Below are 14420 nucleotides of genomic sequence, written 5' to 3' on the forward strand. Positions count from 1 at the left end.
GCCGCTGGTGTACCTGAGGTTTGCCGCGTCCTTTATGGGATGCCGCTGGATTCCCGAATGCAATTTTAGTTTGCCGCTGGGTTTACAATGACCGCGCTGCCAGGCAGTACTACATCCTCCAAATTAAAAATGAATCGGAGGATTTGTTGCAATCACAGCTTGGAAAAATGTCTTAGGTAGTATTTATATACGCCTTATAAGGAGGAGTCCTCAGGACCATAACCCCAATAGGCTAAAAGCAGAGGAGGTGGAAAAGGACCTCGAGAACGGCTAAAAGCTGGAGAGGTAGAAAGGTCTTAGAAGACCTGGAAATAGCAGGGAAAGACAGACGTATAGGCGAAGAGGCGGACGAGTTGGAAGTTGGCAACAGCTCAAAGATGCTGCGAGTCTAACAAAGACGTTTCCAGCAGGATAGGGAGAAATGGACCTCCAGACCCTGGAAACAGCGGAAAGAATGCATTGTGTGAGCGCAGTGGCAGAGAATTTGGAGAGAGACAAACAGCTCAAAAGCGCTGCTAGCCTTACAGATAAATCTCCAACGCAGTAAAAGGGCTTCAAGCGGGCTTCGTTCGAGGGTTCGTTTGATGTGGCGCTGATACAGGAGCATTTGGAGGAAAGGTTCCGGGACTCAGCGTTAGAGCTGCAGTCATGGTTTGAAAACACCTATACTCGTGTATGCTATCTAATTTCAGCACCGAAGACCTAGCGGTAGTCGCAATAGGGGAGAAAAGAGAACCTTCCCTTATCCTGGCATCCTGCTACATGGCCCATAACGTGGAAGCCCCACCGGAAGAGGTGAAAATGCTGGTGGATCAGGAAGGGGGAGGCGATATTAACGATAGAGGGGACTCACCTCTTTTTTGCTATATACTACAGACTAGTCTATAGGTGGCTAATAGGGGTAGCATTCCTACATATGTTGGAACAACGTCAAGTAATGTGCTTGATATTACATTGAGCTCCGAGCATGATATTTATTTATTTACATGATAAAAATGTACATATGTATACAGATCAAAAGCTAAAATTTAAATATATCAAAATTTCAACAATGTTATGGTAGAACAAATAATATATAACAATACAATTGAATTTCTGCATATACTATAGCTAGAAATAAAAGAAAAAAAGTCGTATGCTAGCGGAATGCATCAGATTCCGCTCAGCAATCATTCGGAATGCAGAGGGTTCCGATCGGCTTCCTGTGGAAGTGCAAACAAGATTCCAATCAGAATGTCGTCGGAATGCGGCGATAGAACTCCGATAGTATAGTGTGGTATGCCATCACAATGCATAAAAAAGTAACATGATTTACGTTGTTGGAATGCACCGGATTCCAATCAATTCGATGCCTGACACATAAAAATATAATCCCGGAATGCATACGATTCCGGTCAGTATCTCGTGAGAAAGCATGTTTTAACGTTGATGGAATGCACCAGATTCCAATCAGCGCGGTACTGTCTGGTTTCTTTTTTAATGTTCCAGGTTGAAGAGTCAATGTATTACATCTATCATTATACGATATCGTATCTGTGTTTTTTACGGCATGTAAAAAAATAAATTAGATGCTATCTCTCAGGTGAGATAGGCGGGTATTGCATTACGTAAATTAGCAAAAGTACATTCAAAACTAATACAGCCATAGAAGTCATTGTAGTGCGAACACCAGATAAGCAGAGGAATATTTTTAACAAAGTTTCGACGACAAGGGGTAAATGAAAAAGTACATAGTGTCTGGATACTCTAGGAGGGACAGCAAAATTCAATCGGCTTAGAAGGTCTGCGGAGTAAATTTCTCCAATAACGAGCTTATGGATAAACAATACCCTAAGTAATATTCTCCGATTTACTAGACTGGGTAAGCTAATAAGAAGAAGCCTACTTATGGGTATGAATGGAGGGCCCTTGACAGGCCATCGTTCTCAGACCATGCATATATCAGCTTCAGCATCCCCCTAAAGAGGGTAGAGAAGGGGAAAACCTCTGAAACCCAAGGGCAACGGACTGGTACAAATTTCAGAAATCTGTATCAGGTAGACTGAGGCAGCCTAAAGAGATGTACATGCCTGAGCATCTGGAGTTGGGTTTTCTGCAAACACGGAAAAAACCGACCTAGTATTTGTTACTAAGAAATACAAGGACCCTGTTTGGACAAAGCACGTCTTCACCGCCCATTCGATCTTGGAATCGGTCACTAACCCCTGCACTACCCGCCCCGTGATCGAAGTGTGAGTGCTGTCTGCTGGCTCTTCTGAATGATCTCCCGATGGGAAATGTGTATTAAAAAGCACCCCAAGGGACTCCTCACTATTACGTGACCATTCCCCCTTGCTAGGACTTTTCTAAATCGTGCTCTTTCTCTGGAGCACTCTATGTTCGCACAGAAAATTTTCCATTAGCCCTCTTCGCTCTGGAAATTTCACGCTAGCAGATCTTCAATAGATCCCTATACTCGTCCCAACACGCTTCGCTTTCTGCGGTCTTTGCCAGCTTAAACATTTTTTTTACCTGTCTTCTGAGAAGACTCAGCTCATTGCTCCATCATGGGGGCTTTGCTTTTCCTCTGAATCTTTTAAGAGGGCAAGCTCTGTCATACGCATGTTACCATGACTGCAGCTCGTAGCCTTCCTTCCGTTTGCGCGTAGTGAACGCCAAATCCGCGCGTGCTGAGCCCAGACACCTTTCCTCCCGATGAGAGCTACGGCTCCTGCATCAGAGCCACGTCCAACGAGCTCTCCTCAAGGGTTAGGGGGAGTTCGCTTGACCTCACTTTACTCTGTTGGACGTTTATCTGTAAGACTCGCAGCACCATTGGGTTGTTTGTCCCCATCCAACACCTTCGTCGTGAGGTCTTCGTACCCCACTTGCCTTTTTGGTTTAGGGCTATCGAGGCCTTTCTCCCACTTCTTCCAAATTACGATTGTTATCCTGGGGAATTCTGTTTCTGAGGCGTAAATGCTGTGCTGGGTGCTCCTCTGTGCGAATCGCAGCACTATTTGGCTGTTGGTCCTCTTCTAACACCGTGTTGACGTCCGCGTCCTCCACCACCTCAAACCGCGCGTTCGTGTCTTTGGAACCACTTCCTCCAGCCACCGCAAGCTCGCGATTACGTCGGAAGCTCTCATCTTCCCACCATTGTATCGCTTAATGCGTTTTTGTCGTCCTTGACTTGCGACTCAGAAAATCAGCAGTAAATTGTGCTAGGCTTGAAAAATAAACTAAAATTTTTGACTGCATTTCTCGGCATATTTAAAATATGTATCCGTTTCTTAGTTATGGGTGGCACTATTTATGATTGTTAAGACCTATATAATTTTTCCTTGCCCACTCGAAGATGGATGTTTAAGGAATTTTTGAGCATACATATACCCTCATGATTTCCGGATAGATAGAGCTGTTCATCGTCAGCATACGCATACATACGTATATGCATGTTGGCACGAATTGAATATGCCTTAAAAACCACAGAAAAAACATGATTTTTAATAAGTTTTTTCCGTCTAACTCTGCCCTACCCCTCTACACTTTTTCCTAATCTTTTTATTCACTCGTCCCTCCGTCTTTTTCGCTTCATCTCCATCTTCGTCTCATTCTATCTCTTTCTCAGTCTCCTTCTCTCTTTTCTCTTCTCTCAAGTTTTTTTTCTCCTTCTTCATCTCTTATTGCCAGTCCCAGAGGGTGGTATGTATTTTGTTCCAGTCCCATTCCGAGTCTTAGTCCCAGTCCCACTCCGAGTCTCAGTCCCAGTCCTAGTCCTAATCCCAGTCCCAGTTCGTCTCTGGTATACTTACCGGAAAAAAGCATCGCAAATAATATAGGCAAATTTATATACGAAATTTCAGGCAAATCGAATAGGACGTATGTAAATAGGTATGTGGGTATTATTAATTCTTGTCTTTATTTCGGCTTCGCATGCATATTTATCAGTTTTGCCAGGTTGATGCGACTAAATCGAATATCACAATGAACTTTAGAGCTCTCAGCAACAGCTTTCGTTTGATATCCATAATACACACACATTCTAGTGGTATCCGGGACCATGTTTTGGCCTATATCTCGAGACCCTAGTCACTCAGCGGTGTAAAACTGACGCTGTATTATAGCACACATCAACAACTTCAATTTGATACCCATAATATAAAAACACATTCTAGGTGTATCCGGGTCCATGTTTTGGCCTATATCTCGAGACCGTAGTCACCCAGCGGTGTAAAACTTACTCTGTACTAAAGCATACATCAGCAGCTTCAATTTGATACCCATAATGTAAAAACACATCTAGGTGTATCCGGGTCCACGTTGGGCCTACATCTCGATACCCTAGTCACCCAGCGGCATAAAACTTACTCTGTACTAAAGCACACATCAACAGCTTTAATTTGATACCCATAATATAAAAACACATCTTAGTGTTACCCTGATCCACGTTTTGGCCTATATCTCGAGACCCTAGTCACCAATAGGTATGAAAACTACCCTGTACTCATCAACAGCTTCAATTTGATACCCACAATGTAAAAACATTGTCTAGGTGTTCACGGACCCACGTTTTGCCTATATCTCCAAACCCTAGTCACCCAGGGGTATGAAAATTATCCTCTACTAAATCACTCATCAACAGCTTTCATTTGTTATACATATTGTATAAACACATTCTAGGAGTACCCGGGTCCACGTTTTGGCCTATATCTCGAGACCCTAGTCACCCAGGGGTATGAAAATTATCCTGTACTATAGCACTCATCAACAGTTTTCATTTGATATCCATATTGTATAAACACATTCTAGGGGTACCCGGGTCCACGTTTTGGGCTGTATCTCGAGACCCCAGCCTCCCAGTTGTATGAAAATTATCCTGTACTATAGCGCTCATTAACAGCTTTCATTTGATATACATAATGTGTAAACACATTCTAGGGGAACCCGGGTCTACGTTTTGGGCTATATCTCGAGACCCTAGCCTCCCAGTTGTATGAAAATTATCCTGTACTATAGCACTCATCAACAGCTTTCATTTGATATCCATATTTTATAAACGCATTGCCCACTCGAAGATGGATGTTTAAGGAATTTTTGAGCATACATATACCCTCACGATTTCCGGATAGATAAAGCTGTTCATCGTCAGCATACGCATACATACGTATATGCATGTTGGCACGAATTTAATATGCCTTAAAAACCACAGAAAAAAACATGATTTTTAATAAGTTTTTTCCGTCAAACTCTGCCCTACCCCTCTACACTTTTTCCTAATCTTTTTATTCACTCGTCCCTCCGTCTCTTTTGCTTCATCTCCATCTTCGTCTCATTCTATCTCTTTCTCAGTCTCCTTCTCTCTTTTCTCTTCTCTCAAGTTTTTCTCCTCCTTCTTCATCTCTTATTGCCAGTCCCAGAGGGTGGTATGTATTTTGTTCCAGTCCCATTCCGAGTCTTAGTCCCAGTCCCAGTCCCACTCCGAGTCTCAGTCCCAGTCCTAGTCCTAATCCCAGTCCCAGTCCGTCTCTGGTATAAAAAAAAAAAAATAAATGTAAGGCGCGATAACCTCCGAAGAGATCTAAGGCCGAGCTTCTCTTCCAATTTGCGTCGTGCTCCTCTTGATTTTTCCCTACAAATTGGCCGGACGGGACCTACATGTTTTATGCCGACTCCGAACGGCATCTGCAAGGCAGATGAGTTTTCACTGAGAGCTTTTCATGGCATAAATACAATCGGAGCGCTTGCCAGACACTGCCGAGGGGCGACCCCGCTTAGAAAAATTTTCTTCTAATTGAAAAATCTTATTTCTAAAATTTTGATGTTGCTTTGCCCGGGAGTTGAACCCAGGGCATACGGTGTGATAGGCGGAGCACGCTACCATCACACCACGGTGGCCGTCTCTGGTATACTTCCCGGAAAAAAGCATCGCAAATAATATAGGCAAATTTATATACGAAATTTCAGGCAAATCGAATAGGACGTATGTAAATAGGTATGTGGGTATTATTAATTCTTGTCTTTATTTCGGCTTCGCATGCATATTTATCAGTTTAGCCAGGTTGATGCGACTAAATCGAATATCACAATGAACTTTAGAGCTCTCAGCAACAGCTTTCGTTTGATATCCATAATACACACACATTCTAGTGGTATCCGGGACCATGTTTTGGCCTATATCTCGAGACCCTAGTCACTCAGCGGTGTAAAACTGACTCTGTATTATAGAACACATCAACAACTTCAATTTGATACCCATAATATAAAAACACATTCTAGGTGTATCCGGGTCCATGTTTTCGCCTATATCTCGAGACCGTAGTCACCCAGTGGTGTAAAACTTACTCTGTACTAAAGCATACATCAACAGCTTCAATTTGATACCCATAATGTAAAAACACATCTAGGTGTATCCGGGTCCACGTTGGGCCTACATCTCGATACCCTAGTCACCCAGCGGCATAAAACTTACTCTGTACTAAAGCACACATCAACAGCTTTAATTTGATACCCATAATATAAAAACACATCCTAGTGTTACCCTGATCCACGTTTTGGCCTATATCTCGAGACCCTAGTCACCAATAGGTATGAAAACTACCCTGTACTCATCAACAGCTTCAATTTGATACCCACAATGTAAAAACATTGTCTAGGCGTTCACGGGCCCACGTTTGGCCTATATCTCCAGACCTTAGTCGCCCAGGGGTATGAAAATTATCCTCTACTAAATCACTCATCAACAACTTTCATTTGTTATCCATATTGTATAAACACATTCTAGGGGTACCCGGGTCGACGTTTTGGCCTATATCTCGAGACCCTAGTCACCCAGGGGTATGAAATTTATCCTGTACTATCATCATCATCATCATCCTCCTCAACTCCTATTGGAGCATAGGGCCTCGACCACCGACTTAAATCTTATTCTGTTAGGTGCAGTTCTTGTGATGTCATTCCACGTATATCCTGCGTCTTCGAGTTCTTTATCCACAGTTCTGCGCCAAGTTTTCGCAGGTGCACCAGGTCGTCGGCTTCCTTGTGGATTCCATCGCAATGCTTGTCTGGCTATATTTACTGGAGGTCTTCTGAGAGTGTGACCAATCCACGACCATTTACGCTTGGTTATTTCTGTGGTAGCCTTAGGTTGATTTGTTCTAGACCATAAGTCGTCATTTGAAATTCTTTCCAGCCATCGAATTTTCAGGATTCGGCGCAGACATTTATTAATAAAAACTTGTAGACGTTTCTGAATTGAAGTTGAGCTTTTCCACGTCTCGCAAGCATAAAACAGTACTGATTTAACATTCGAATTAAACAGTCGAAGCTTCGTTTTTAAAGATATTTGGCTGGACCTCCACACGTTTGCCAGTTGCCCAAAAACCATTCTTGCTTTGTTTATGCGAGACTGAACGTCCTCATCTGCACCGCTCTTATTTGAGACAATACTACCAAGATAAACAACGGACTCTACACCTTCGATTTCATTTTCGTCAACCGTAAGCGTCAATGGCCTTGATGAAATACTATAGCCGCATCTTATGACTTTGGTTTTCGCTGTATTGATGCTTAGTCCGGCCTCCTTTGCATGTGTGTTGACAGCTTCTAAATTGTGTTGAAGGTCAGTACTTCTGTGGCTTAGCAGACAGACATCGTCTGCATATTCTAAATCCCCTAGCTGAGTGAAAGGCGTCCACTGTACACCGTGTCCACCATTTTCTGCGTTCCTCATAATCTCGTCTAATGCCAAGATAAACAAGAGCGGCGAGAGTATGCATCCCTGTCGCACCCCGCTTTTAATTTCGAAGGGTTCTGAGAGGCGCCCATCGTGACTGACCCGGCACTTAAATTCGGCATACATTGCCTTTATAATGTTGATTATTTTATTGGGCATCCCTCGTTTTCGTAGTATTTCCCAAATATATTTCCTGTCGAGACTATCAAAAGCCTTTTTAAAGTCGATAAAAAGTAAATAAGCTGATGTTCTGTATTCACAGCATTGTTCAACAATGATTCGGACGGTATTTATTAGATCAACACAGGATCGGTTTTGTCTAAAGCCAAACTGATTTTCTCTTAGAGTTCCATACACCGCCTCTTGAATTCGGGACAGTAAGATCGTGGAGAACACTTTGCTAGGAATCGAGAGTAAGGTGATACCTCTGTAGTTGTTACAATCAGAGGTATCTCCCTTTTTTGCGACTTTTACAAGTATGCCTTCATTCCACTGACGAGGGTAGGATTCTTCTTCCCATACCTGACGGAAGATTGGAAGTAAGGTTTCAGCTGCGGTATCTGGATCTGCTATGAGGTATTCAGCATATATGTCATCAGTTCCTGGGGCCTTGCCCTTTTTTAAGGACTTGATTGCTGAAATTATTTCATTTTTCGTAGGGGGCGCGCTGTTTACCCCATTGAAGTGGGGTTGGCTGTTGTAGTTTGCAGCAATAGTGTTGGAATTTAAGGTCGCTTCACCTACAGGATTATTTAATACTTTCTGGAAGTGTTCCACCCATACACTCATTTGTTGTTCGCTTTCAGTAATAAGATTTCCGTTTAAGTCTTTTACTGGTTTTTGACCACTCCTGTATTTTCCGGTGAGTTCCCTACTAATCTCATATAGTTCCCTCATATTATTTAATCTGGCTGCCGTTTCAGCTCGACTTGCTAATGTGTCAGCCCATTCCCTCTTGTCTTTTCTAGCAGACTTCTTAATTTGCTTGCATTTTTCTTTATACCTTGCGGATAACTGCCTTGCTTCCTCCGTGGCATTGTTGTTCGTCCGTCTGAGAAGCGATTCTTTAATTTTCCGCCGCTGTTCAATAAGTGTCCACGTATTATTTGTTAGCCATACTTTCTTTGCTTTGTTTTTGTGTCCAAGGATACTGCTACCAAGTTCTTGGTAGATATTATTAACGGAGTCTAGCCTGTCACCTGTACTATCACTCATGTTTACCTGTTCAACACGTTCGCGTACTGCGGCATTAAAGGCATTTTGATATTCTTCATGCTTTAGTTTCTCAATATCAATTTTCTTGCTAATTTTTGGAAGGTTTTTCTGTACTGCGGCTACCTTAAATCTGAAACTACCAGCTACAAGGTAGTGATCGCTACCAATATCTGCTCCTCTTTTAACGCGCACATCTAGCAAGGATGACCTCCATCTGCTGTTTATTAGTACGTGATCAATTTGGTTATTAGTGCGTTGATCCGGAGACGTCCATGTTGTTTTGTGGACTAATTTATGTGGAAATAAGCTTCCACCGATCACCAGACCGTTTTCACAACAAAATTCTATAAGCCTACTACCATTGTCATTCCGGGTACCAGGGCTGTGTTTACCCATGTATATATCTAGACCATCATTGTCAGATCCAACTTTAGCATTAAAGTCGCCCAGAATAACACATATGTCCCCTTGATTAACGTGTGAATTTACGCAGCTGTTGAGCGTATCGAAAAATTCGTTTTTGATTTCGTCATTTTGGCTTTCTGTTGGTCCATAAACATTGATGATGACTAGTTTCCTTGCTCTAGTGCGGAGTTTAAGTATAATAATTCTGGGGCTTATCGGCACCCAATCAATAATACTTTTCGCTATTGTACTTGTTATTAAAAAACCTACGCCGCTGGTGTGACTCTCTCCTTCATTTCGGCCCGAGTATAGGAACGTTGTTCCTTGGTCATTTATTCGGCCATATCCTGTCCATCTGCACTCTTGTATGGCTAATATGTCTATTTTGTATCGGTGCATTTCCCTCCGTAGCTGTTCAAGCTTACCACTCTCATAGAGAGTTCGTACATTCCATGTACATATTTGTATTTTATGCTTCATGCCGATTCTGTGATGTTTGTTACTTTCAGGAATATGATCTTGGTCGGTCGTTTCAGTTTCATTCATCCTAATATTAAAGCGTGAATTTGGCACCTCCACATCCGATGTGCCAGCTGCCGAAGCAGAGGGATTGTGTCGCAAATGCTGGTTACCCCGTGGAGAATAGTTTCCGTTATCGTTTTGATCCATGCTAGAATATTATTTAAATTTCAATCAGCGAGTGATGAGTTCACAGATTGCTCGAAGCAGGCCGCTCCTTACATGGAGAACAGACGCCCACCTGCCGGCTACTCGGCTCCCAAAGAGGCGACAGGATTTTTTTTTTTTTTGTACTTTGGTTTATTAACGAAGTGTCCTTCTTCGGCCTGTGTGGTCCGCGGGAGATATTTGATTTCTCTCCTACCACCCATATCTGGGAGGCATTCCCCTATCCGCCACCTGGGGACGCGCCCTCTAGGGATTTCAGGCTCCCCCAAAGGGATCCTGTACTATAGCACTCATCAACAGCTTTTATTTGATATCCATATTGTATAAACACGTTCTAGGGGTACCCGGATCCACGTTTTGGGCTATATCTCGAAACCCTAGCCTCCCAGTTGTATGAAAATTATCGTGTACTATAGCACTCATCAACAGCTTTCATTTGATATCCATATTGTATAAACACATTCTAGGGGTACCCGGGTCCATGTTTTGGGCTATATCTCGAGACCCTAGCCTCCCAGTTGTATGAAAATTATCCTGTACTATAGCACTCATCAACAGCTTTCATTTGTTATCCATATTGTATAAACACATTCCAGGGGTACCCGGGTCCACGTTTTGGCCTATATCTCGAGACCCTAGTCACCCAGGGGTATGAAGATTATCCTGTACTATAGTACTCATCAAAAGTTTTCATTTGATATCCATATTGTATAAACACATTCTAGGGGTACCCGGGTCGACGTTTTGGCCTATATCTCGAGACCCTAGTCACCCAGGGGTATGAAATTTATCCTGTACTATAGCACTCATCAACAGCTTTTATTTGATATCCATATTGTATAAACACGTTCTAGGGGTACCCGGATCCACGTTTTGGGCTATATCTCGAAACCCTAGCCTCCCAGTTGTATGAAAATTATCGTGTACTATAGCACTCATCAACAGCTTTCATTTGATATCCATATTGTATAAACACATTCTAGGGGTACCCGGGTCCACGTTTTGGGCTGTATCTCGAGACCCCAGCCTCCCAGTTGTATGAAAATTATCCTGTACTATAGCACTCATTAACAGCTTTCATTTGATATCCATATTGTATAAACACATTCGAGGGGTACCCGGGTCTACGTTTTGGGCTATATCTCGAGACCCTAGCCTACCCAATATGCTCACAAAATTTCATGAGAATCGGTTTAGCCGTTTCGGAGGAGTTAAGCCTCTAACACCGTGACAGAAGAATTTTATACACTAGATTGTTTGTTTTAAGTCAAATAAGGTTTTAGACAAAAAATATATGATGTGGAATGGTTTATTTAAATATTTAGTTCAAATAAGTCGCTTGGACACGAATTTTTGGGTTACACATAAACAAAGCAAACCGTGTTAAAAGCTTTTTTGTGCTACTTGCTCTTATCTCACGTTTATTCTTTAAATAGCTTCAACCAGGTGATCAAATTCTAGCTGTTAACGGAGAAGATGTCAAAGGGGCTCCACGGGATCATGTTATTCAGTTAGTACGTGCTTGTGAGTCTCAAGTAACATTAATGGTGTGTCAACCGTCGCATACTATCGCTCCTGGTCGTAAATCGACACTTCTCTCAGCAGGGAAGCGTGCGAAATTGCGAACACGTCCAAACCGGGTACGATTTGCAGAGAGTGTATGCGTTAATGGATCTCCATTGTTTCCAGTGAGTTGGCTTTTATATATTCAACATGTTTATATTTAAATACTAAATTAAATACAAGAAAAAGATAATACAGATATTATTATATTCCCCAGGCATCAGCGTTTTCTTTAGGCGATATTTGTGTGCCGCCGATGGCAAATGTATTGAAAGTTTTCCTAGAAAATGGTCAAACGAAGTCGTTCAAGTATGATGCCACAACCACTGTGCAGGTATTTTATTTTTAATGCTGTTAGTGTCTATAAAGAGTTCGGCTGGACGCACATGAGGCCCAGCGCCATAGACGCGTACAAGACGCACGAAGCTACTCTCAAACCTTGCTACAAAAGCAAACAGCTGTTGACAAATAAAAAACTTAAGTATTTAAGCTTCATTCGCATTGTGCAAACTGTGTAAGGCAACTTTACACCATCGCCGATTAATAAAAAAGATGATAAAAAAATTTTAAGGACTACCTTTATATAAACGGACCAAAAAATAGAAGCCAATTTTTCCTTTAATACAGACATAGTCTTTTTGAATTTTGACTAAAAAACTTTAACAATAGCTCTTGTAAAAGAATTTTGGGATTTAAAACTATAAAGGTGGAGCGCAATCTATCAATTTAAGGCAAACCATGTACTTGGGATTAACTAATTGATTATTTAAAATTTAAACACGCACTCTACCTTTATAATTTTAAATCCCAAAATTATTTTACAAGAGCTGTTGTTAAAGTTTTTAGTCAAAATTCAACAAGACTATGTATCAAAGGAGAAATTGGCTTCTATTTTTTGGTCCATTTATATAAATGTAGTCCTTAAAATTTTTTTATCATCTTTATACTCAGTTAAGCAGAGCTCACAGAGTATATTAACTTTGATTGGATAACGGTTGGTTGACAGGTATAAAGGAATCGAGGTAGATATAGACTTCCATATATCAAAATCATCAGGATCGAAAAAAAATTTGATTGAGCCATGTCCGTCCGTCCGTCCGTTAACACGATAACTTGATTAAATTTTGAGGTATCTTGATGAAATTTGGTATGTAGGTTCCTGAGCACTCATCTCAGATCGCTATTTAAAATGAACGATATCGGACTATAACCACGCCCACTTTTTCGAAAAACCGAAAAAGTGCGATAATTCATTACCAGATGGATAAAGCGATGAAACTTGGTAGATGTTTAAGCCACATAAACTATGACTTCTTTCGTTTGTTTCATTAGCCATTGAGTGTGCTTGTAATTCTCAACTTGTTAGTGAAATATTCTAAAGATATACAGACCAATTCTAAATATTCTCGCGGAATTTTGTTCTCGCGGATTTTTTTATTCCCGCGGAAAAATTCCTCCAATTCTTTTCTCCTAGGGAGAAGAATAATTGGGGAATAGGAATTTCGAATTTTCGAAGTCAGCTGTTTTGTTAATTGAAATTTCGTTGCATATTTATTTTGTTTAAAAAATTGAAAAGTTTAATTATTGTTGCAAATTTGTTGGAAATTAAGAAATAAAATATAAACATTGCACAGTATTTATTGCATTTCATGTGGTATTCACTGAAATGAGTAATGAATTGGTGCCACAGCAACATCAACAGCGGAACATAAGAAGAAGACGGCCGCATAACACAAATCTGCCGGAGTTGCCTGCTTTCATTCAGCAAAGCAATTTTCTGGCGGCCAAGTTGACTTGATTTCGTCCTCCATCATATGCCAAAATCTATTTAAGACTTATTAAAAAATCCTTGTGCAATTTCTGGATGGCTGCATCAAATATACAAAGAGCTCTTCCGTTGCTTATGATATACTTTTCGACTTAAAATAATGAATATAGTGGTTGTTGTTGTTGTTGTATTAACAGTGGAAATATTGTGGTAGAATGTAAATACATATTTTAGCACAAATTTGTACAAATAAGTGTTCTTTCTTAAAATAACCAATTTCCTTTAACTATTTTGATGCATTCCCTTTAATTTAACAAGTGAAAAAACTCCTATGAAATGGCAGAGAAATCTCCCTCACATTCATAATACCTACTTTTCTCCCATAACCGGTTTCCGTTTTTTCGAACATTGTTCAGAATAGGAGGAAAGGGAGAAGTGGAAAAACTCACAAGGAATTTTTATTTAGAATACGAGGAATGGGAGAAGGGAGAAAACTCGCACGGAATTTTCGTTTAGAATTGGGCTGATAGTTTTAGTTTTTAATTTAAAATTGAAGTTCTTCGAGTAGAAGATGGGGTGCCAATACCTCAGAGCCCAGTGCTCACCTCCATATCACATTTTCTAAGGGTTCTTCAAATAGAAGATGAGGTGGCTCATTAGAGCGAAACCTCAGAGCCCCCAATGAATAAATACAAGAGGTTCTTCGAGTAGAAGATGGGGTGCCAATACCTCAGAGCCCAGTGCTCGCCTCCATATCACATTTTTTAAGGGTTCTTCAAATAGAAGATGAGGTGGCTCGTTATAGCGAAACCTCAGAGCCCCCAGTGCTCGCCCCCAATGAATAAATACAAGAGGTTCTTCAAATAGAATATGAGGTGGCTCATTAGAGCGAAACCTCAGAGCCCCCAGTGCTCGCCTCCATATCACATTTTTTAAGCGTTCTTCAAATAGAAGATGAGGTGTCTCATTAGAGCGAAACCTCAGAGCCCCCAGTGCTCGCCCCCAATGAATAAATACAAGAGGTTCTTGAAATAGAAGATGAGGTGGCTCATTAGAGCGAAACCTCAG

General features: G+C 41.2%; 1 protein-coding gene across 7 annotated transcripts in view; it reads left to right on the top strand.

The window, feature by feature from the left end:
* Nucleotides 1–14420, top strand: part of LOC137245895 (uncharacterized) — a 152679-nt gene that overhangs the window by 51309 nt on the left and 86950 nt on the right. For all 7 annotated transcript variants that reach the window (XR_010951416.1, XM_067777102.1, XM_067777090.1 and 4 more), the window contains 2 exons: nt 11458–11709; nt 11802–11918. Coding sequence is in view for 6 of the 7 variants with exons in the window: in XM_067777102.1 (XP_067633203.1) it covers nt 11458–11709; nt 11802–11918 (369 nt within the window). In the remaining variant the exon portion in view is untranslated. The remainder of the gene's footprint in view (nt 1–11457; nt 11710–11801; nt 11919–14420) is intronic.

Source organism: Eurosta solidaginis, chromosome 1 (genome assembly GCF_040869045.1).
Source record: "Eurosta solidaginis isolate ZX-2024a chromosome 1, ASM4086904v1, whole genome shotgun sequence".
NCBI lineage: Eukaryota > Metazoa > Arthropoda > Insecta > Diptera > Tephritidae > Eurosta > Eurosta solidaginis.